Source organism: Mytilus trossulus, chromosome 14 (genome assembly GCF_036588685.1).
Source record: "Mytilus trossulus isolate FHL-02 chromosome 14, PNRI_Mtr1.1.1.hap1, whole genome shotgun sequence".
In the NCBI taxonomy this organism is placed as follows: domain Eukaryota; kingdom Metazoa; phylum Mollusca; class Bivalvia; order Mytilida; family Mytilidae; genus Mytilus; species Mytilus trossulus.
The window spans coordinates 77,618,087-77,642,346 of NC_086386.1; the positions used below are offsets into that span (position 1 = coordinate 77,618,087).

The 24,260-nt window shown below is 32.3% G+C and overlaps 1 protein-coding gene across 2 annotated transcripts in view; it reads right to left on the reverse strand.

Annotated features, from left to right (window-relative positions):
* Positions 1-2,356: 2,356 nt before the first annotated feature.
* LOC134695624 (malate synthase-like) overlaps positions 2,357-24,260 on the reverse strand; it is a 51,360-nt gene continuing 29,456 nt past the window's right edge. For both annotated transcript variants that reach the window (XM_063556933.1, XM_063556932.1), the window contains exons 7-15: positions 23,480-23,590; positions 23,166-23,225; positions 22,143-22,299; positions 18,707-18,908; positions 15,889-15,967; positions 9,992-10,084; positions 4,413-4,485; positions 3,695-3,762; positions 2,357-2,801 (exon numbers count right to left, since the gene is read on the reverse strand). In XM_063556933.1, coding sequence (XP_063413003.1) covers positions 2,532-2,801; positions 3,695-3,762; positions 4,413-4,485; positions 9,992-10,084; positions 15,889-15,967; positions 18,707-18,908; positions 22,143-22,299; positions 23,166-23,225; positions 23,480-23,590 — 1,113 coding nt within the window. In that variant the 3' untranslated portion in view covers positions 2,357-2,531. The remainder of the gene's footprint in view (positions 2,802-3,694; positions 3,763-4,412; positions 4,486-9,991; positions 10,085-15,888; positions 15,968-18,706; positions 18,909-22,142; positions 22,300-23,165; positions 23,226-23,479; positions 23,591-24,260) is intronic.

Genomic DNA, 24,260 nt, shown 5'->3' on the forward strand with positions numbered 1-24,260 from the left:
ATCAAAATCAAAGTGCCTAACTGGAAGATCTAAGTGCCTAACTGGAAGATCTGAATATAACTTAAGCTGTATAACCTTTCATCAAAAAGTTGCAAACCAGATATCAAACTTTTCAAATAGTTAGATGGATTTCTGATTAATAGAAGGATATAGTACACTTAATTTAGTGATTTCTTGCATAAAAATATTCAATTCATTAGATTATAGAATAGATGAAAATCAAAAACACTATAAATGATAAATCCAGTTAGAACCAGATGCTCCGCAGGGCGTAGCTTTATACGACCGCAGAGGTTGAACCCTGAACGGTTGGGGCAAGTATGGACACAACATTCAAGCTGGATTCAGCTCTAAATTTGGATTGTGATTAAATAGTTGACACAACATAGGTTTCTGACACAGAATGAATGTGTTCTAATGAACTTAAAATTTGTATTTTCTCTTAGAGCAATTCACTATGCTGTTGAATATTAATCCTCTCAAAAAAAATGTTTGAAGAAATTTTCATTTTATTTATGAAATATCATTTCAAATGAGAAAATTGAACCCAATTTTTTTAATCACATCCCCCTTTCCCTTATTCCAAATTAATCTCAATTAAATTTCTAATGGAGTTTGCAACAATAACTACTCATTTAAATACATCATAAAATATTAAGATGTAAAAAAAACTGCTTGTTATCACTGAACGTTAAAGATTATTTTAATTTATCAGTTGGTAGTAAAAAGTGAATATACATTGTATATAACAAAGATTTGAGTTGATTCTGGACAAAGAAAGATAACTCCAATTAAAAACAAATATTGCTATTTCACAATACTGTGCAATTAGATATTTCTTGCCATTGTGCAATACTGTGCAATTGAAAAGACTTGCTATTGCACAATACTTAATATAATATTTTAGATCCTGATTTGGACCAACTTGAAAACTGGGCCCATAATCAAAAATCTAAGTACATGTTTGGATTCAGCATATCAAAGAACCCCAAGATTTCAATTTTTGTTAAAATCAAACTAAGTTTAATTTTGGACCCTTTGGACTTAAATGTAGACCAATTTGAAAAGAGGACCAAAAATGAAGAATCTACATACACAGTTAGATTTGGCATATCAAAGAACCCCATTTATTCAATTTTTAATGAAATCAAACAAAGTTTAATTTTGGACCCTGATTTGGACCAACTTGAAAACTGGGCCAATAATCAAGAATCTAAATACATTTTTAGATTCAGCATATCAAAGAACCCAACTGATTAATTTTTTGTCAAAATCAAACTAAGTTTAATTTTGGACCCTTTGGACCTTAATGTAGACCAATTTGAAAATGGGACCAAAAATTAAGAATCTACATACACAGTTATATTCCGCATATCAAAGAACCCCAATTATTCAATTCTTGATGATATCAAACAAAGTTTAATTTTGGACCCTTTGGGCCCCTTTTTCCTAAACTGTTAAGACCAAAACTCCCAAAATCAATACCAACCTTCCTTTTGTGGTCATAAACCTTGTGTTAAAATTTCATAGATTTCTATTTACTTATACTAAAGTTATGGTGCGAAAACCAAGAAAAATGCTTATTTGGGTCCCTTTTTAGCCCCTTATTCCTAAACTGTTGGGACCTAAACTCCCAAAATCAATACCAACCTTCCTTTTGTGGTCATAAACATTGTGTTTAAATTTCATTGATTTCTATTAACTTAAACTTAAGTTATTGTGCGAAAACCAAGAAAATGCTTATTTGGGCCCTTCTTGGCCCCTAATTCCTAAAATGTTGGGACCAAAACTCCCAAAATCAATACCAACCTTCCTTTTGTGGTCATAAACCTTGTGTTAAAATTTCATAGATTTCTATTCACTTTTACTTAAGTAAGAGTGCGAAAACTAAAAGTATTCGGACGACGACGACGACGACGACGACAACGACGACGCAGACAACGACGCCAACGTGATAGCAATATACGACGAAATTTTTTTCAAAATTTGCGGTCGTATAAAAAAAAGACATGTAACGGAGACAGATCTATAGTTCCTCAGTGGAATTTTACTAATTGATTCTAAGTCAATTACAACCTCTAAGTACTAAGCTGGTGTTTAACCTGCACACCTTGATAAGCCACACAACAAAATGTATTGTACATACACTTGTGCAAAGGGTGTAAATATAGGTTACTTTTCCTCGGGAAACCATTTGTCATGTGACTCTAGAGGTATATGAAATAAGCTTGTATAAAAACATCTAAAAAAAGAATTTCCAATAGAACCCAGTACTTATATGGCACACAAATGAAAAGGCAGAATTGTCCAAATTGTTAACATGTTAACAACTAACGCAGTACAACTGAATTGTTTTAAGTGAAAATTGTGGGGGGGGGATAAATTTGGTAATGTGAACGCCACACACTTACGCTATGTAACAATTTCTAAGCATCTTTTGCTCATATATATCCTGATTATCTATCATAACCCATATCCAGTTTAACAGATTATCAAGCTTAATATTTTAACATTTTCAATATTTTCTATGACTACTTTTTCTGATACTCTAAAAATGTATGGTCCATATTCAAATAAGTGGTTATGAATTCTGGAAAGTTTCGCTTTGTAACAATTTCTTCAAACATTCTAGCTGCAGTTAATAGTCTATCTTTATCCTGATTGGTTGAAAATTGTTCAGAATTCTGTGCTGACCAAAATCTTTCTCCAATCACTTCCTGTACAATGTTGTGTACCATTTCCATGGTTACAACAACACCTGTATCTTCCAATGTGGCCTTGTGTCTTATCCATTGCCAGACCTATAAAAAACACAATTGTATTGGTTTAAGGATGTGCACTACTCTAATTCAATATAAAAAGCTTTTAAAAAGAAGAAAAGTATGGGTTAATGGGCAATTTCTTATAATGGCACTACATAGATATATCCAAAGCATTTGGAACATCTGACAAAAATTCAAAAACTCAGAGGAGTGAACATCCTTACACAAAAAGACAATTTATGCCACTGTTTAACTTGGGGTCCTAATCATATCCTTGTATAAGTCAGGGATATTTTATTGAAAAAGAATTTCAATTGTTGAAAAGCAAAAAATACAGTATGTTTAAGAGTAAATATCAAATTGAATAAAATTACAGTCACTTTTATATTTTCTATACACAATAAACTTTTAAAAAAAACAGTGTATTATTTCCCTCAAATCAACCAATTGTGAGCTAGTTTTCACTTCTATTGGTTGCTCTTACTTGACTAAGAATCAGTACGTCTCACCTAAGAGTAGGTAAGGTATCAAAAAGTAATATACACCAAGGTCAAAAATCAGTAACTTGAAAATTGTATTTTATTATCAATTTGTTTATACTCTGTAGATTAGTTCTCCATTGAATGCTTTGCCGCCTGTCTCATCGACATTTATCTATGGCCATACAACTATTTTGATCAGATAAAATGATAACCTCAATCAACTTGTATGTTACACCCATGAAATTAATTACATTCACACTAATCTCTTAGTAATCATCTTGGAGCTTTTAAAAACCCGTAGCCAAGGGGTTAGGGGGTTTGTAAAACAAATAAGCACTGTAAAAGTCAGTCTTTTGTTTGAATTGTGACTGTTATAGTTTGCGAGTCCAAATACCCCTCCCTTCAAAATTCCTTGCTATTGGCCTGTTTAGAGAAGAGGTTTTATATTACCTGGGATCTTGATATTTCAGCCGTTGCAGAATCTTCTACAGCACCTTTGAGATAATAATGACCTTGACCTGTCCAATATAAAATCATCAAAGTAAAAGTCTGCATACAACAATAAGTTTCTCTAGAACTGTTATAGAGCCACACAATTACAAACAAGGCGTTAGTTGAATATGGATTTAATTAGAATTCAGAAAAATTTATAAGAAATGAAAATGAAAACTAACCCCACTAAATAGGGTAAGCCCTGTATGCATGGCAAAGGTAAATTTTTCTTTCACTAATATTTCAGTATGAACTAATTAGCACCCCTTAAGTTGGGTAAGTTTTCATCATATATTTCTTAACAATTATTCCAGGTTCTTATATTCCCTGTTTTCATTATTACCCTTAAAATTGCATATAGCACAGTATTGTGAAAGAGTTTTGCATTTTATTATTTCAATTTTCAACGTTGGTGAAAAATATAAATTCAAAAGGGTGGTTGAACTTGTACAGTTATCTCCCTTAAATGACCTTATTATCATTCATTTCAATCAAAGTTCTCAAATCTGTGGATTCCTCATCATTGGTGAAATACATTGGTATGACAACCCATTTAAATGTTCAATGAAAGACACATTTTCTTTAGGCTTTTATGTAGATTTGGCCAAAACAACAAAATCAATGTCCCAGCTTCAATATTGAGCAAAATTTTTCAGATTTAAAGATTTACACATACCTCTCAACCAGGCCTCAATGAACAGAATACCAACTGTTATGTTATGCCTTAAACCTTGCTGTGTTACTCCTCCCTGTACAAAAAATAAATATAACTAGCACACTTTAGAATTGTTTTTTACCCTTTATTCTCTTGCAATTATAATAAATTTAATAAAATTGAGAATGGAAATGGGGAAAGTGTCAAAGAGACAACAACCCGACCATATAAAACAACAACAGCAGAAGGTCACCAACAGGTCTTCAATGTAGCGGGAAATTCCCGCACCTGGAGGCATCCTTCAGCTAGCCCCTAAACAAATATATACTAGTCCAGTGATAATGAACGCCATACTAGTTTCCAAATTGTACACAAGAAACTAAAATTTAAAAAATACAAGACTAACAAAGGCCAGAGGCTCCTGACTTGGGACAGGCGCAAAAATGTGGCGGGGTTAAACATGTTTATGAGATCTCAACCCTCCCCCTATACCTCTAGCCAATGTAGAAAAGTAAATGATTAAACATATTTATTTATAGTGGATTGGTAAACAAGTTATTACAACTTATGCTAATCCCTTTCCATTTTGTTGGTGTAATTATAATTGATGGTTGGATTCTCAAAATTACTTTATTAACAGCATTTTGTATTGTTTGTGCTATCTACATTATCTCCCTTTGATGGTAAAACTCATATGATTAGGTGAAAAAGTAAGAACTAGCATACTTAATAATTGTTTCTTACCCTTAAGCATCTTGCAATAATAATAAATTGTAAGATTCTCTCAACTACTTTCACAGCAAAATTTTGTATTATTCATTGTTCTCTTACAACTATCTGCCTTTGATCGCAAGATTCATGATTATGAAACCCGGCATCCTGGCATTATGGCCTAACCTTCTCTTTCCTTCAATAAGGCCATTCTTAATACAATCCTCAAAGCCCCTTTTCAGCGTTAAATTACCAGTTGATTTATGATTTAAATCATAAGGTTTGACTAATCGTTGACCTTTTGTTTTTTTACCAAAAACTCTATTTTCATTAATTTCTTAATAATTTCCAACAAATTTGACAATATAAAAATATTTCCTACAATGCATTGTACATATATCCAATAAACAAATATATGTCATTTTCTTTCTGGCTCTAATGGGTTTGTTTAGCATTTTTACAAACAAGAGTGCACACACTGAAATATCTCACCTTCTTAACTAATCATTGATATTATGTTGATAGTCCTAATAATAAAGCTTTATTACAACTTTCACATAAACTTAACATAACCAAGAAAACTAAACATTGACCTTTGAACCATGAAAATGAGGTCAAGGTCAGATGAACCATGCCAGGTAGGCATGTACAGCTAACAATTCATGCATACAACAAATAAAATTGACTTATTGCTTATAGTTTAAGAAAAATAGAACAAAACACAAAAGCTTAACACTGAGCAATGAACCATAAAAAAGCAGGTCAAAATCAAATAAAACCTGCACGACTGACATGAAGATCATGAAATATTTCTATACACCAAATATAGTTGACCTATTGCATATAGTATTAGAAAAAAAGGTCAAAACTCAAAAACTTAACTTTGACCATTGAACCATGAAAATGAGGTCAAGGTCATATGGCACCTACCAGGTAGACCTGTACACCTTACAACCATTCCATACACAAAATATAAACCAGATGCTCCGCAGGGCGTAGCTTTATACGACCGCAGAGGTTGAACCCTGAACGGTTGGGGCAAGTATGGACACAACATTCAAGCTGGATTCCGCTCTAAATTTGGATTGTGATTAAATAGTTGACACAGCATAGGTTTCTGACACAGAATGAATGTATTCAAATGAACTTAAAATTTTTGTTTTCTCTTAGAGCAATTCACTATGCTGTTGAATATTAATCCTCTCAAAAAAATGTTTGAAGAAATTTTCTTTTTATTTATGAAATTTCAAATGAGAAAAATTGAACCCAATTTTTTAATCACATCCCCCTTTCCCTTATTCCAAAACTAATTTCAATTAAAATATTCTAATGGAGTTTGCAACAATTACTACTCATTTAAATACATCATAAAATATTAAGATGTAAAAAAACTGCTTGTTATCACTGAATGGTAAAGATTATTTAAATTTATCAGTTGGTAGTAAAAAGTGAATATACATTGTATATTGTATATAACAAAGATTTAAGTTGATTCTGGACAAAGAAAGATAACTCCAATTAAAAAAAAATCTTGCAGATATTTCTTGCTTACTATACTGGACAAAGAAAGATAACTCTTAATTAAAAAAAAAATTGCTATTTCACAATATTGTGAAATTAGATATTTCTTGCCATTGCACAATACTGTGCAATTGAAAAGACTTGCTATTGCACAATACTTAATATAATAATTTTAGATCCTGATTTGGACCAACTTGAAAACTGGGCCCATAATCAAAAATCTAAGTACCTGTTTAGATTCAGCATATCAAAGAGGCCCAAGAATTTAATTTTTGTTAAAATCAAACTAAGTTTAATTTTGGACCCTTTGCACTTTAATTTAGACCAATTTTAAAACTGGACCAAAAATTAAGAATCTACATACATAGTTAGATTTGGCATATCAAAGAACCCCAATTTTTCAATTTTTGATGAAATCAAACAATGTTTAATTTTGGACCTCGATTTGGGCCAACTTGAAAACTGGGCCAATAATCAAAAATCTAAGTACATTTTTAGATTCAGCATATCAAAGAACCCAAAGGTTTCAATTTTTGTTAAAATCAAACTAAGTTTAATTTTGGACCCTTTGGACCTTAATGTAGACCAATTTGAAAACGGGACCAAAAATTAAGAATCTACATACACAGTTAGATTCGGCATATTAAAGAACCCCAATTATTCAATTTTGATGAAATCAAACAAAATTTAATTTTGGACCCTTTGGGCCCCTTTTTCCTTAACTGTTGGGACCAAAACTCCCAAAATCAATACCAACCTTCCTTTAATAGTCATAAACCTTGTGTTTAAATTTCATAGATTTCTATTTACTTATACTAACGCTATGGTGCGAAAACCAAGAAAAATGCTTATTTGGGTCCCTTTTTGGCCCCTAATTCCTAAACTGTTGGGACCGAAACGCCCAAAATCAATACCAACCTTCCTTTTGTGGTCATTAACATTGTGTTTAAATTTCATTGATTTCTATTTACTTTAACTAAAGTTATTGTGCGAAAACCAAGAATAATGCTTATTTGGGCCCTTTTTTGGCCCCTAATTCCTAAACTGTTGAAACCAAAACTCCCAAAATCAATCCCAACCTTTCTTTTGTGGTCATAAACCTTGTGTCAAAATTTCATAGATTTCTATTAATTTAAACTAAAGTTATAGTGCGAAAACCAAGAAAATGCTTATTTGGGCCCTGTTTGGCCCCTAATTCCTAAAATGTTGGGACCAAAACTCCCAAAATCAATACCAGCCTTCCTTTTATGGTCATAAACCTTGTGTTAAAATTTCATAGATTTCTATTCACTTTTACTAAAGTTAGAGTGCGAAAACTAAAAGTATTCGGACGACGACGACGACGACGCCAACGTGATAGCAATATACGACGAAAATTTTTTCAAAATTTGCGGTCGTATAAAAACCTATTGCATACAGCATAAGAAAAACAGACCAAAACACAAAAACTTAACTATAACCACTGAACCATGAAAATGAGGTCAAGGTCAGATGACACCTGCCAGTTGGACATATACACCTTACAGTGCTTCAATACACCGAATATACTAGACCTATTGCTTATAGTATCTCAGATATGGACTTGACCACCAAAACTTAACCTTGTTCACTGATCCATGAAATGAGGTCGAGGTCAAGTGAAAACTGTCAGACGGGCAAGAGGACCTTGCAAGCTACGCACATACCAAATATAGTCATCCTATTACTTATAATAAGAGAGAATTTAACATTACAAAAAATCTTAACTTTTTTTCAAGTAGTCACTGAACCATGAAAATGAAGTCAAGGACATTGGACATGTGACTGACAGAAACTTCGTAACATGAGGCATCCATATACAAAGTATGAAACATCCAGGTCTCCCACCTTCTAAAATATAAAGCTTTCAAGAAGTGAGCTATTTTGATTGCTTACAAGTTTAAACATATTTATTTATAGTGGATTGGGAAACAAGTTATTACAACTTATATTTATTTCTTTTCACTTTGCGGGTGCAAGTGCTGCTTTGTAGTGGCTTTGCCTCAAGGCTTCCAAAACGGTCATATATATGCCGGTCATTTGTATAATGTCCGGTAAAAGACCGGCTGGGCAAAACATGAAACGGTCATCTACTTTTTAGTTTCAAAGGCTTTTTCGGTCATTTTAACATATAAATTCACGATCTTTTTGACCCAACATTTTGCCTTTAACAGCCATACATTTCCGGTCATAAAAGTGACATTATGATTAATTACTATCAAAACAACCCCTACTTTAATACTTTCTAATTTTAATCAAGGCTAATTAGTTGTTGGACAGCTGAAAACTACCTGTTCAGGTGACAGGTAAACTATTTTCAGTACCAGACATCGTATAAATTAATCGTCCATTCCCAATTATTTTCGTACATTTCGGCAGCTTGTATCTAATTGATATAAAATATATAATAAATACATTTATAAACATGATTCGATAAATCATTTAAAAAGGTTTTAAATGAAAAATCGTCAGCACTACGTTGTATGAACAAGAACACATGTGCACAGGTGGGAAATTCAATTATGCATCCTACATTTCTTCAAAAATGCTAAAAGTATCATTGATACCTGTATCTAACGTTCATTTCAAGTATTTTGTTGAAGAAATAACGTGGAAAGAGCTTCTTCGCTCAGTAGTTCTATGTTAACGTACACTGATTTTACGTATCCGTTTATGGTCCATGATTTACCATTGTCAAGTCAACATCCGGTTTTGAAAAATGTGACTTTAAAAACGAAAATAAAGTTCTAGACAACTTCATTTTGTACAAATAAAGAGTCTAATGCAGATATGAGCATGCTGATGTGCACACTTTGAATGATGCAATGCCAATTTTAACAGTTTATGTCAGGTCATCAAATTCATATCAAAGTTTAATATTGATTTTAATTTAATATCAACCATTGGGATGGCCATCTGATTACCATAATTGCCTTTTGTGACTTTGTCTTAGGAATTAAAATTCGGATTAGATCTAAAATGTCCGGCTGGCTCAGAATTTTGGAAGCCCTGCTTTGCCTGCTCTTTTATTAAATCAACAAGGGTGTCTTTCATGTGCATGAGATATGGCTCTCTCTTAACATGGGTCTTCCATGTATCGTCCCCTTCAAACGGCCTATCATTGTTTCTCAATACAATACTCTCAAATGGTGTCAAAGGAGAGCCGAAAATTCAGTCCCTGAAATTATCTCCCCAAAATTTCGATCGAACCACAAACCTTTGTGTAAGATGTCCAATGCTCTAACAAATACACCATGACTTGGAAGTAATTTAAACTTAAAAAATTCTTATCAAAAGCACCACTTGATCCCAGGCTAATGGTTTCTAAGAAATGAGTACGACATACTTACTGTAGGCATTTTAAGTAAGTCTTTAGCTGTGAGATTAACATCAGGTCTTTTAATTTGGTGCTGATTTGTTGTTGGCGACATTTTCTTAAACAACTACAAAAAAAAATGTCAAAAATTAAAAATTCGTAAGGGTTAAGTGGAACCCAGTGTCTCGCCTACTTTTGCTGTTAACTTAACCTTGTTCACTGATCCATGAAATGAGGTCGAGGTCAAGTGAAAACTGTCTGACGGGCATGAGGACCTTGCAAGGTACGCACATCCCAAATATAATTATCCTATTACTTATAATAAGAGAGAATTCAACATTACAGAAAATCTGAACTTTTTTTTTAAGTGGTCACTGAACCATGAAAATGAGGTCAAGGACATTCGACATGTGACTGACGGAAATTTCGTAACATGAGGCATCTATATACAAAGTATGAGGCATCCAGGTCTTTCACCTTCTAAAATATAAAGCTTTTAAGAATTTAGCTAACGCAGCCGACGCCGGATCACTATCCCTATGTCCAGCTTTCTGCAACAAAAGTTGAAGGCTCGACAAAAATGGAATTTTATTTTTACAAAATTTAATTCTAGATACTATCTTCTGATCATAAACAAGCTTCTGGCCAAGTTTAGTACAATTCCAGGATAGTTTGAGAAAGTTATTAAACTTTAACCACAGAATGAATGTAATGTTTCCTGGCAGAAAAAAATAAGTCCATTTATAAGTAAAATACAGAAAAATGGAATTTTATTTTTATAAAATTTACTTCTGGAAAGCTTCTGGCCAAGTTTCATACAATTACTGGATAGTTTAAGAAAGTTATTAAAATTTTAAAAACTTTAACCACAGAGTGAATGTAATGGTTCCTGGCAGAAAAACTAAGTCCATTTATAAGTAAAACATGTAAAATATGGAAAAAAAAAGAATTTCATTTTTACAAAATTTACTCATGGATACTATCTTAACTTAAGGTAGCACAATACAAAGATTTTAAAACTCCAAATCCCAAGTTTTAAAATGCTGTAACTTTCTTAATAATGCTTGAAAATTTATAAAAGTGGTAGTTTTGGATAGCTAACAGATAACTCTTTCAAATAAATGCAATGTTAGTATTATGCAACAATTATGTATTAAACAAATGATAATATTAACTGTGGGTTTTTTTCACCAAATTTCCACTTTCAAATGAAATTAGCTTCTGCATAGGTTTCCCGAGAGGGTTGATTTTATTATATGTTGTTCCTATGGCCATTATCTACAAAAGGGTGTCTCAGATTTCAGATAAAATGTATAGAACAAATTTTACACCTAATTAAACATTATCTTCTTTTATGTGGTTAGGATGTTTACACTAATTAGAGATTTATGAAAGAATGGAACACCATAGAGACAATCTGAGACACCCTTTTGAAGCCCATGATGTGTTGATTAAGATTTCGTTAAAATTTTCTGTATAGTTAAAGAGATGATAGAGCTAAATTCATTCGAGTGAACTTACCCAGATTTTGCTGCTAATTACATAATTATTGATTACATAATGATTTCATAATAAAAATATTGTATTCATTTAAAAGAATAATCTTTTATCTATCTATATATACCTCTTTTATTATTTTCTATGCATTCATAAGAAAGTTACAGCATTTCAAAGGTTAGAGATTGGAAGTAAAAAAATCTTTGTATTGTGCTACCTTAAACAAGCTTCTGTGCAAGCCAAATGTGGTAGAAATCCAGGATATTTCAAGAAAGTTATTAAAATTTCAAAAACTTAAACCACAGAGTGATCATGAATATTTGTGGATGCGGCCGACGACAGAAACGGAATGTAGGATATATGTCTCGCTTTTTGGACTAAAGTCGAAGGCTTGACAAAAATATAAAATACAAATAATTACAGGAAAATACATTGTATAACATGGTGTTTCGGTACAAGATTTTACATTTCCTAACCATGCAGAAAAAACCTATTATGAAAAAAAGAGTTTTTCATTGAATCTTAATATTTATTGAAAGATCTTTAATTACGACCTCATTCCTGGCATACACATAAAATTGATTGATATATAATTGCTACAGATGCTAAAATTCTTGACAGCACAAAAACGCTATTATCTATTCCTAAGTTATCATTGCAATCATTGAATCATTGCTTTAAAAGCCACTGAAATTTCAGAAAATGATGAATAAAAAATTGCTAAAGATATTTCATATGTGAATTTTTATTTTTAAGAAACAGAACTTCACAATAATTTCTAAATAGATATCACAAAGACAGCAAAATAATAGGTCATTTTATATAATGTAGCGAGCCTGTTACAAAGCATAATTTGTATTCTTGCTTTCAGACTGGGGATGCTGATATTGTACATTTAAATCACTCCGTCTAGTGGTTTGTAAAATGCCTTACTGTAAATTCAGAAATTAATGCAAGGTTTTTATTATTGCAAAAAATGCGACTGAGTTGTAAACACAATAATTTAAACTCGCATTTTGAAATATTTCAAATGAATTTAACAGGATTTTTCTCAAAATCGTAAAAATTAAAATCGCCTTCAAGTCTAAAATGTCAAAATCATAATAATAAATGCACGCAATAATTTCTGAATTTACAGTATTTCCAACTATGTAGACCAGATGCTCCGCAGGGCGTAGCTTTATACGACCGCAGAGGTTGAACCCTGAACGGTTGGGGCAAGTATGGACACAACATTCAAGCTGGATTCAGCTCTAAATTTGGATTGTGATTTAATAGTTGACACAGCATAGGTTTCTGACACAGAATGAATGTGTTCTAATGAACTTAAAATTTTTGTTTTCTCTTAGAGCAATTCACTATGCTGTTGAATATTAATCCTCTCAAAAAAATGTTTGAAGAAATTTTCTTTTTATTTATGAAATTTCAAATGAGAAAAATTGAACCCAATTTTTTAATCACATCCCCCTTTCCCTTATTCCAAAACTAATCTCAATAAAAATATTCTAATGGAGTTTGCAACAATAACTACTCATTTAAATACATCATAAAATATTAAGATGTAAAAAAACTGCTTGTTATCACTGAATGGTAAAAATTATTTAAATTTATCAGTTGGTAGTAAAAAGTGAATATACATTGTATATTGTATATAACAAAGATTTAAGTTGATTCTGGATAAAGAAAGATAACTCCAATTAAAAAAAAATTCTGTGCAATAAGATATTTCTTGCTTACTATTCTGGACAAAGAAAGATAACTCTAATTAAAAAAAAATAGCTATTTCACAATATTGTGAAATTAGATATTTCTTGCCATTGCACAATACTGTGCAATTGAAAAGACTTGCTATTGCACAATACTTAATATAATAATTTTAGATCCTGATTTGGACCAACTTGAAAACTGGGCCCCTAATCAAAAAACTAAGTACATGTTTAGATTCAGCATATCAAAGAGGCCCAAGAATTAAATTTTTGTTAAAATCAAACTTAGTTTAATTTTGGACCCTTTGGAACTTAATGTAGGCCAATTTGAAAACGGGACCAAAAATGAAGAATCTACATACACAGTTAGATTTGGCATATCAAAGAACCCCATTTATTCAATTTTTGATGAAATCAAATAAAGTTTAATTTTGGACCCAGATTTGGACCAACTTGAAAACTGGGCCAATAATCAAGAATCTAAGTAGATTTTAAGATTCAACATATCAAAGAACCCAACCGATTCATTTTTTGTCAAAATCAAACTAAGTTTAATTTTGGACCCTTTGGACCTTAATGTAGACCAATTTGAAAACATGACCAAAAGTTAAGAATCTACATACACAGTTAGATTCGGCATATCAAAGAACCCCAATTATTCAATTTTGATGAAATCAAACAAAGTTTAATTTTGGACCCTTTGGGCCCCTTTTTCCTAAACTGTTGGGACCAAAACTCCCAAAATCAATACCAACCTTCCTTTTATGGTCATAAACCTTGTGTTTAAATTTCATAGATTTCTATTTACTTATACTAACGTTATGGTGCAAAAACCAAGAAAAATGCTTATTTGGGTCCCTTTTTGGCCCCTAATTCCTAAACTGTTGGGACCTAAACTCCCAAAATCAATACCAATCTTCCTTTTTTGGTCATAAACATTGTGTTTAAATTTCATTGGTTTCTATTTACTTAACCTAAAGTTATTGTGCAAAAACCCAGAATAATGCTTAATTGGGCCCTTTTTTGGCCCCTAATTCCTAAACTGTTGAAACCAAAACTCCCAAAATCAATCCCAACCTTTCTTTTGTGGTCATAAACCTTGTGTCAAAATTTCATAGATTTCTATTAACTTAAACTAAAGTTATAGTGCGAAAACCAAGAAAATGCTTATTTGGGCCCTTTTTGGACCCTAATTCCTAAAATGTTTGGACCAAAACTCCCAAAATCAATACCAACCTTCCTTTTATGATCATAAACCTTGTATTAAAATTTCATAGATTTCTATTCACTTTTACTAAAGTTAGAGTGTGAAAACTAAAAGTATTCGGACGACGACGACGCAGACGACGACGCCAACGTGATAGCAATATACGACGAATTTTTTTTCAAAATTTACATTTGTATAAAAACTAGTGTAGAAAGAGATGGTTGTGTTTTAAGCATACAGTTACAATCAACAATATCTTTTATGGCATATCAACTCATGTTTTTTGTCAAATTTTATAAAAAGAGAATGTAGCCAAAATCAATGCACTTCTATTATCTCCCCTTAAACATGTAAATATGAACTAATAACGTCCTTAACCAATATAAACAGTTAATGCGATATGGTTTGTTTTTTATCCTTTCAACTCCTCAGACTTTTTCTATATTATTACATTACATGATTACAGAGGGGTCTCCTCCAATAGACAAAACAATAGTTACTTAAGGAGGCTCGCCGGTATAAGATTTTTAGAAAAAAAATAAACTTTTCTTTTTCATTACAAATTTTATTAATTACCTTTATTAGTTGTTACTTTATCATATGGTACAAAAATCTTTCCAAAAAAAAAATTTGTGTTGATCCCAGATGTCTTTTAAAATGACGATATCATCAAAAAAGCCCCAAATTATCTCCCTTTGGTGCAAAAATGCCATTTTTTGGCATTAAAATTGAATTATCTTTTTTAAACCATCTGTGACCTATATCTTTTATTGTTGTTTTCCAATAAGCTTTACATAAACTTAATATTTGTAAAATTTAAGCGATTTTGTAATTTAGATCTTTTTTTATTTTGATATTACTGTTATTTCTCCTATTAGATCAACAGAAAAAAAGGACATTAACCAAAATGTATGCTTCTTTTGAAGGCAGATTGTTAGCGTAAATGAACGGTGACCCCATTTTTTTATTTCATTTTTCCATTAAGTATAAGATAAAGTTCATTTAAAGAAAAATATAGCGAAATCCTTTATCAAATAAAAAAAATCATTTAGACCCGCGAGCCCCCTTAATAACAATGTAACAGTACAAGGAAGATCAGCCAGGACTATTCTGCCTTACAGTCATATTTTGTTACTGAAGTAGAAATTAACAATTACTACTTTGATCCCAACACAGGAGAAAAATTTGCGTTCATTTCCAAGATGTCTTGACTACTCATATTCTATCATTAAAAGTTATTATCGCTATTTTGTGCAATTTTCCTTTGATCTTTTTTTGTGATAACTTTTATATCATGCTACTCGCTTGAGATGGAAAATTATCGCTAGAAACTAAGCATGCATGTGGCGTTGCTAATGAAATTGACATGAAATTGACAACTTCGTCATAGGTAAAATAGCGATAAAAAGATTATCATTGTTCATCTCAACTCTATTGCCTTTCTCGTTTTCGCTGTCTGGGCTCAAGCAAGAAAATCAATCTCGTTGAGATGATCACTGATAATCTATAGATATGACAAACCTGTTGCATTGGTTGTAACAACCTCAGATCATAAACCATAAAACCATCTACACCAGCCTGTATCTCTTTCACTTTACCTCTGAAATAAAACTGGAAATGTAATCAGTTATGTTATCTATACAATGTTTTAAGTAATAAATTGCCCATAGTCTTAAAAGGAATGTTTTTTTTGTATACACAAAATGTTAAAACAATACTAGGAATTCATATTTATCAGTTGGCATCATTTTTGTTGATTGAATAACTAGAGGCTCTAAAGAGCCTGTGTCGCTCACCTTGGTCTATGTGCATATTAAACAAAGGACACAAATGGATTCATGACAAAATTGTATTTTGGTGATGGTGATGTGTTTGAAGTTCTTACTTTACTGAACGATTTTGCTTCTTACAATTATATCTATCATGAACTTTGCCCATTAGTAACAGAGAACTATATTTGGTAAAAATTTACATAAATTTACCAAATTAATGAAAATTGTTAAAAATTGACTATAAAGGGCAATAACTCCTTAAGGGGTCAATTGACCATTTAGGTCATGTTGACTTATTTGTAGATCTTACTTTGCTGAACATTATTGCTGTTTACAGTTTATCGCTATCTATTATAGTATTCAAGATAACCAAAAACGGCAAAATTTCTTTAAAAATTACCAATTGGAGGGCAGCAACCCAACAACCAATTGTCCAATTCATCTGAAAAATTCAGGGCAGATAGATATTGACTTGATTAACAATTTAAATTCTTGTCAGATTTGCTCTAGATGCTTTGGTTTCATAGTTATAAGCAAAAAACTGCATTTTACCCCTATGTTCTATTTTTAGCCGTGGCGGCCATCTTGGTTGAATGGCCAGGTCATCGGACACATTTTTCAAACTAGATACCCCAAAGATGATTGTGGCCTAGTAGTTTCAGTGGAGATTTTGTAAAAGATTACTTAGATTTATGAAAAATGGTTAAAGATTGACTATAAAGGGCAATAACTCCTAAAGGGGTCAACTGACCATTTTGGTCATGTTGACTTATTTGTAGATCTTACTTTGCTGAACATTATTGCTGTTTTCAATTTATCTCTATCTATAATAATATTCAAGATAATAACCAAAAACAGCAAAATTTCCTCAAAATTACCAATTCAGGGGCAGCAACCCAACAACCGATTGACCGATTCATCTGAAAATTTCGGGGCAGATAGTTCTTGACCTGATAAACATTTTTATCCATGTCAGATTTCCTCAAAATGCTTTGGTTTTTGAGTTATAAGCCAAAAACTGCATTTTACCCCTATGTTCTATTTTTAGCGGTGGCGGCCATCTTGGTTGGTTGACCAGGTCACGCCACACATTTTTTAAACTAGATACCCCAAAGATGATTGTGGCCAAGTTTGGATTAATTTGGCCAAGTAGTTTCAGAGGAGAAGATTTTTGTAAAAGATAACTTTAATTTACGAAAAATGGTTAAAAATTGACTATAAAGGGCAATAACTCCTAAACGGGTCAACTGATCATTTTGGTCATGTTGACTTATTTGTAGATCTTACTTTGCTGAACATTATTGCTGTTTACAGTTTATCTCTATCTATAATAATATTCAAGATAATAACCAAAAACAGCAAAATTTCCTCAAAATTACCAATTCAGGGGCAGCAACCCAACAACCAATTGACCGATTCATCTGAAAATTTTAGGGCAGATAGATCTTGACCTGATAAACATTTTTATCCCATGTCAGATTTCCTCAAAATGCTTTGGTTTTTGAGTTATAAGCCAAAAACTGCATTTTACCCCTTTGTTCTATTTTTAGCCGTGGCGGCCATCTTGGTTGGTTGACCAGGTCACGCCACACATTTTTTAAACTAGATACCCCAAAGATGATTGTGGCCAAGTTTGGATTAATTTGGCCCAGTAGTTTCAGAGGAGAAGATTTTTGTAAAAGATTACTTTAATTAACGAAAAATGGTTAAAAATTGACTATAAAGGGCAATAACTCCTAAACGGGTCAACTGACCATTTTGGTCATGTTGCTGTTTACAGTTTATCTCTAACTATAATAATATTCAAGATAATAACCATAAACAGCAAAATTTCTTCAAAATTACCAATTCAGGGGCAGCAACCCAACAACCCATTGACCGATTCATCTGAAAATTTCAGGGCAGATAGATCTTGACCTGATAAACATTTTTACCCCATGTCAGATTTGCTCTAAATGCTTTGGTTTTTGAGTTATAAGCCAAAAACTGCATTTTACCCCTATGTTCTATTTTTAGTGATGGCGGCCATCTTGGTTGGTTGACCGGGTCACGCCACACATTTTTTAAACTAGATACCCCAATGATGATTGTGGCCAAGTTTGGTTTGATTTGGCCCAGTAGTTTCAGAGGAGAAGATTTTTGTAAAAGTTAACGACGACGGACGACGACGACGACGGACGACGACGGACGACGGACGCCGGACGCCAAGTGATGAGAAAAGCTCACTTGGCCCTTCGGGCCAGGTGAGCTAAAAAGTGTATTTTTTTTAATACTAGATATGGTCTCATAAATGTCTATATATAGAAAATTAATACTTTGTTGAACTTAGTGGTTTCCACATACTGACAAAATAAAGAAAAGATGGACACCTAATATTAGATGAAAAAGAGGGAGGCCAAAAGAGACCTGGCATTGAATGGTAAACACTGAGATGACAGACCTTGGGAAGACCTGGAGAGATTGAGAAGAAGGCAAAAGGTTGGCAAATGTAATTACAGATGCTAAGTGGATGAGTGAGAGAGAGAGAATAATACTGAATCCTCAATAACCAACACACTGATACATACCCTTTAACCTTATCAACAATTTGTTGAAATACAGTACCACTAGTCGTACCATTAGGTAGAATTGGTGCTGCCATTCCGCCAGTAGCATGAGCACCATGGCTATGGCATATCTTCACAACCAAATCCATGTAACTCTTCAGAAAATGGCGTTCCATAGAAACATATTTATTTCTGTCTGGTAAGACAAATTCTTTTCTGTGACCTTAAATGATAAAACTATATACTATATGAATTCAAATCAAAAAAATTTGTATAGGCTTGAATGCAAACTTTGGCACAATCACAAAGTAATAAAATTGAGAATGGAAATGGGTAATGTGTCACAGAGACAACAACCCGACCATAGAAAAAACAACAGCAGAAGGTCACCAACAGGTCTTCAATGTAGTGAGAAATTCCCGCACCTGGAGGTGTCCTTCAGCTGGCCCCTAAACAAATGTATACTAGTTCAGTGATAAACACGAATCATCTGAATGTGTCCAAATTACAAAGATGCCACACTCACACTATCATTTTCTATGTTCTGAGGACTATGATTTTTTTTTAAATTAGGCATTAATACTAGAAATATCATATTGTAGGGAACATGTGTACTAAGTTTCATGTTCATTGGACTTCAACTTCATCAAAACTACCTTGACCAAAAACATTAACCAAGCATGACATAGGGACAAAACGAACAGACAAACTTTCAAAGGCACAGACCGAAAAAACATCATGTCCCTCAATGAAGCATAAATAAAACCTTTTTTAACACAGTTCAATACAAAAGGAGTGATATTAAAAGAGAGTAAACAGATGCTTTCTCAAACATGGCTACATGTTTTGAGCATCACTGAGGAGTCTTTTGTAGACGAAATGCGCGTCTGGCATAAATAGAAAATTTTAATCCTGGTATCTATGATAAGTTTATTCATTCATTTTCTAATATCTACAGACATTAAATGTCAAATAAGGATGATAAGGGATGGTGAAACTGTGAAACTAATAATGTCAACAAAGAACAGCCTAGATACATCATCATGTATGTCATCATTGCCATGGAAACCAAGGCAAAATACTAACAGTCTATCACCTATCATACAGAATTAGCAATAGTGTAAATAAAATAACTATCCTTTGGTCTGCTGGTCAATATTTTGATCCGTGCAAAAAGTAATCAAATAAAACGGAGAATGTGTGAATAGGACACAGAAATACCCTTGCTTGCATAACATTATTAAGGGACATAACTAGAGAACTGTAAAAATGACACCACCCAAATTCAAACTTGATTTTTGTTTAATGGTAATAATCATTGTGTATAAATTTCATAACATTTGAGGCATTCTTAATTTAGAGAACAAAAACTTTAGGATGTACATACAGGCTGATGAACACACATACAGACAAGGGTAACACTTCTTGCCCCCTTCGTCAAGAAAAGAGAGCATAAAAACAAAAGCAAAGATAGTGACCTTTGATCAAAGAAATTAAGGATTTTTGTAATAATATTTTTGAAATCTATCTTATCCTTGATTAAAATTTAGAGTGTACCAGCTTTCTTCCAAATGTAATCATGTACTATATTCAATAGCATAAAATTGTCTCTAATAATTTCATTAATATTTTAAATTGTCAGCCTGGAAATGGAATTCATTTTTTAAAATCATGTGATGTCTACACAAAGGTTAATCATGCTGCCATCACTCAAGATTTCGTTATTTTTTTTACAGTCAGGCCTCTTTTTATTTATATTTAGAATTCCTCAATATAATAAACAGCTCTGTCATGAGCGCATGATACGCCCGACGTCTTGTGTGGAAGTTTTATGCAATAATCATAAATAGTTTCTGAGAAAGTTTTAAGCAATAACCCTATATTGTTTTTGAGACATGGCGGGACTTGTGAAACCCCCAACCCTGATTTTTTTACAAAAAAATAAATATCACTAAAATGAAATTTTGAATCAAAACCAAAAAGTATACAGATCTTTAGATTTATATAACAAAGAAGTGTGTAAAGTTTTAAGCAATAATCATAAATTGTTTTTGAGATACGGCACAACATGTAAAAAAAAACCATCCCTCTTTTTTACAAAATACTCAATAACTCAAAAATAAAATTTTGAATCATCACCAAAAAGTATACAGATATTAAGATTAATATAACTAAAAAGTGTTTAAAGGTTGAAGCCATAATCAAGAATTGTTTTTGAGATACAGTGCGACATGTGAAAAAAACACATCCCTGTTTAATTACAAAGTGTTTAAAAAGTTTTAATCTTATTTTCACCAAAAAGTATACAGATTATTTGACCATCATAAGAAACAACTTTGTTAAGTTTCATGAAATTTGGATAAATCGTTCTCAAGTTACAGTGCGACATGTTTTCACCGGACAGACAGACGGAAGGACAGACAGATGGATACTGGAAATTTGTATACCATAGTACGTCCCGTCAAAATTTTTGCAAATAGAAAGTTCTGACATCATTCTTCAAATAAATATTTTTTGCAGCTGTTATGTGACACAATGACACAGAAAAACTAATAATGACCATTTCAATAAAATTGAACTCTTGAAATAACTTTTCAATCTTCATAATTAAAATTTAATGAATGACATTTTGATTAAAATAGAATAAAAAAAAATCATATGCGTCATTGCAATTTTTTTATTTATTCATTTCATTATTTTTTATTGTCAAGCAATTTTACATCTATATAAAAATATTATCTTACCATATATATATATATAAAAGCAGAATGTGTCAGAGAACAGGAATGTCCCTGCTCAAGCTTTACAACTTAATGGAACTAAAGGAAAGACAGAATAAAGGAAAGACAAAAGGACAGAAGGATGGATAGAAAGCAAGACAGAAGAACAGACAAAAGGAGAGGACAGATAGAAAGAAAGACAGAAGGACAGAAGGACAGATAGAAAGAAAGACAGAAGGGAAGACAGAAGGAAAGACAAAAGGACAGAAGGAAAGACAAAAGAACAGAAGGACAGTTAGAAAGAAAGACAAAAGGACAGAAGGACGGATAGAATGAAAGACAAAAGGGCAGAAGGACGGATAGAAAGGAAGACAGAAGGAAGACAGAAGGAAAGACAAAAGGACAGAAGGACGGTTAGAAAGAAAGACAAAAGGACAGATAGAAAGAAAGACAGAAGGATGGATAGAAAGAAAGACAAAAGGACAGACAAATGGACAGACAAAAGGACAGAAGGACCGATAGAAAGAAAGACAAAAGGAAAGAAGGACAGATAGAAAGAAGGACAAAAGGACAGATAGAAAGAAAGACAGACGGAAAGACAAAGGACAGAGGGACAGAGTAACAAGTAGTGTCCCATTGACTATGGTGGTGGCATAATTAGTAAAACAAATTAGTCCCATTTCCCACAAAGGGATTAATGAAGCTAAATTGCTTACTTTAAAAAAGTATTTTCTTACCAAATTTATTGATAAATGAAGCAGAATAGTCCCATATACCACAATTCAGTCCTGCTGAATGGTCCTTCAACTCATATAAAATCTCTTCCATTTCAAATGATGCCAGGATATTCTCTATCAATACACAGGCTTTTATACAACCATGTGGCATATCTAACTGAAAATAAAAGGGATGTTGAATGAGATCATAACCCAGCAACACAATAAAACAATAACATTGACAGATTTAATCAAACAGCATGTGAAGTAACATAAATGAGACAGCAACCCAATTACATAATCAATCAAAGACATTTGAATGTTTTAACTTATTAGTGTTTTAAAGCTAGTTTCAGCTAACCTTGATATATTAAGACAGCTAGTTTTTGTTTGAGGACGAAGGCAGATTGCCAAGGGAAAACTGCAACCTTTGGCAAGAAAACTGTCAATTCAAGTGGCAGATCCAGAAATTTTCTTAAGTGGGGACCCAATGACTGCCTAAGAGGGGGCCTGTTCTGGTTATGCTTCAATGATTTTCTATAATCAACCAAATTTTTCCCAGAAAAAGGGGGGAGGCCCCCTGGACCCCCTCTGAATCTGCTCTGAATTCCCCACTTTAAGGTGGTACCTAACACTACAGGGAGATAACTCTGTAAAATCAGCAGAACGTTTTAATGACGTTGTGTTCTTAAGGGAATATTAAGCTTCTCAATGATCAAAATAAGTGTTTGTCAAACTGCTATATAAACAGTGTAATTTTTCTGATAAAACGGTTGGTTCAAATATTTTGATTTTTTTTAAATTTTTGTCAAAGGGTCAAAGTAAATACTTTGTCAAAAATTTAAGAAAATTAAACAGGCCAAACTAATTTTAGTTCAGGTGTTAGGTACCACCTTAAGTACATCATGTACATGTACTGATCATATATCACTTATGATATACCTTTTCAAATATCACTCTGTTGAAGTTCTTGAACCTGACTGAGTATTAAAGGAAAGAACATATTTTTTTTACATTTTGCCTTATATCATATATATAACATACCTTCCTTTCTGTATAATCAAATATCTTGTTCCACAACCTGGCCTCGTTACTTCCTTCAATCTGTAAATATAATAAAGGAACTTTTATTTAAACAAGACTACACATAGTATAAATATACCATCAAAAGTTTCAACTGATAAAAAGATCACTGAGAATATCAATTTTGCATACATGTGCACACAAAATTGGCAAAAGATGTATTTGATCACCTGCATCCATCCTTTAAAATGGATATGTCATTTCTTTCTGAGTTTCAGATTAAAAGTGACTTGAGTTGAATCAATTGTGGCAACTAACTGTCATTTAGTGCTTACCTTGGAGAGATAAAAGAATGGCCCACTTTTGTTATCCAGGAGAATTCTGGCATTGTGGTACATCAATAGTCCAAAATCAAATAATGGACCAGGAACTTCTTTACCATTTACCTGGGAAAATATAAAAAAAAATATTTGAAAATACAGTTTACTGACTTAACTTATTTCCTGTATTTTGTAACAATCATACTCAAAATTTGTATGTCTACAAGGCCGTGCTAAAAAAAGGATAGGAAAGATAAAAAGGAAAAATATTTTATTTCTTTACCATTTTAAATAGATTATTTATATGGAAACAGTCTAGGATTTAATAGTGCTTATTATTATAAAAAATGCCCACAAAATATGTTAAGGTAGGTATGTAAAATCAGGATGATTGTCATGATTGTAGATAATATTTTTGGATCTCCATATTCAGATCTCTAGATTTTAGAGCCACCTTAATTAAGAAATGTGAGTTATTGTTAAAAAACTGAAAATTCTACCACTTTTAAAAGTAAAGTCCCAATTCTCCAAAACGTAAAATCAGATTTTTTCTTATTTCAAAGGGAACTGATGTTAATACACAAATGTATATACACAATTGAATAATGTATTATGAAAATTGCTGAAAGTATTTTTGAGTTATAAGTCAGGAAACTTGAAAATCCAAGCTTTATGTGATTTTATTCTCACATATTGCATGCCCAAATATGGCATGTTGTTATTATTTTTATCTTGATTCACAGTTTACGACCTACTTAATAATTTTGTTAAAATGGCTCTTCTTTTGTATTTTTAA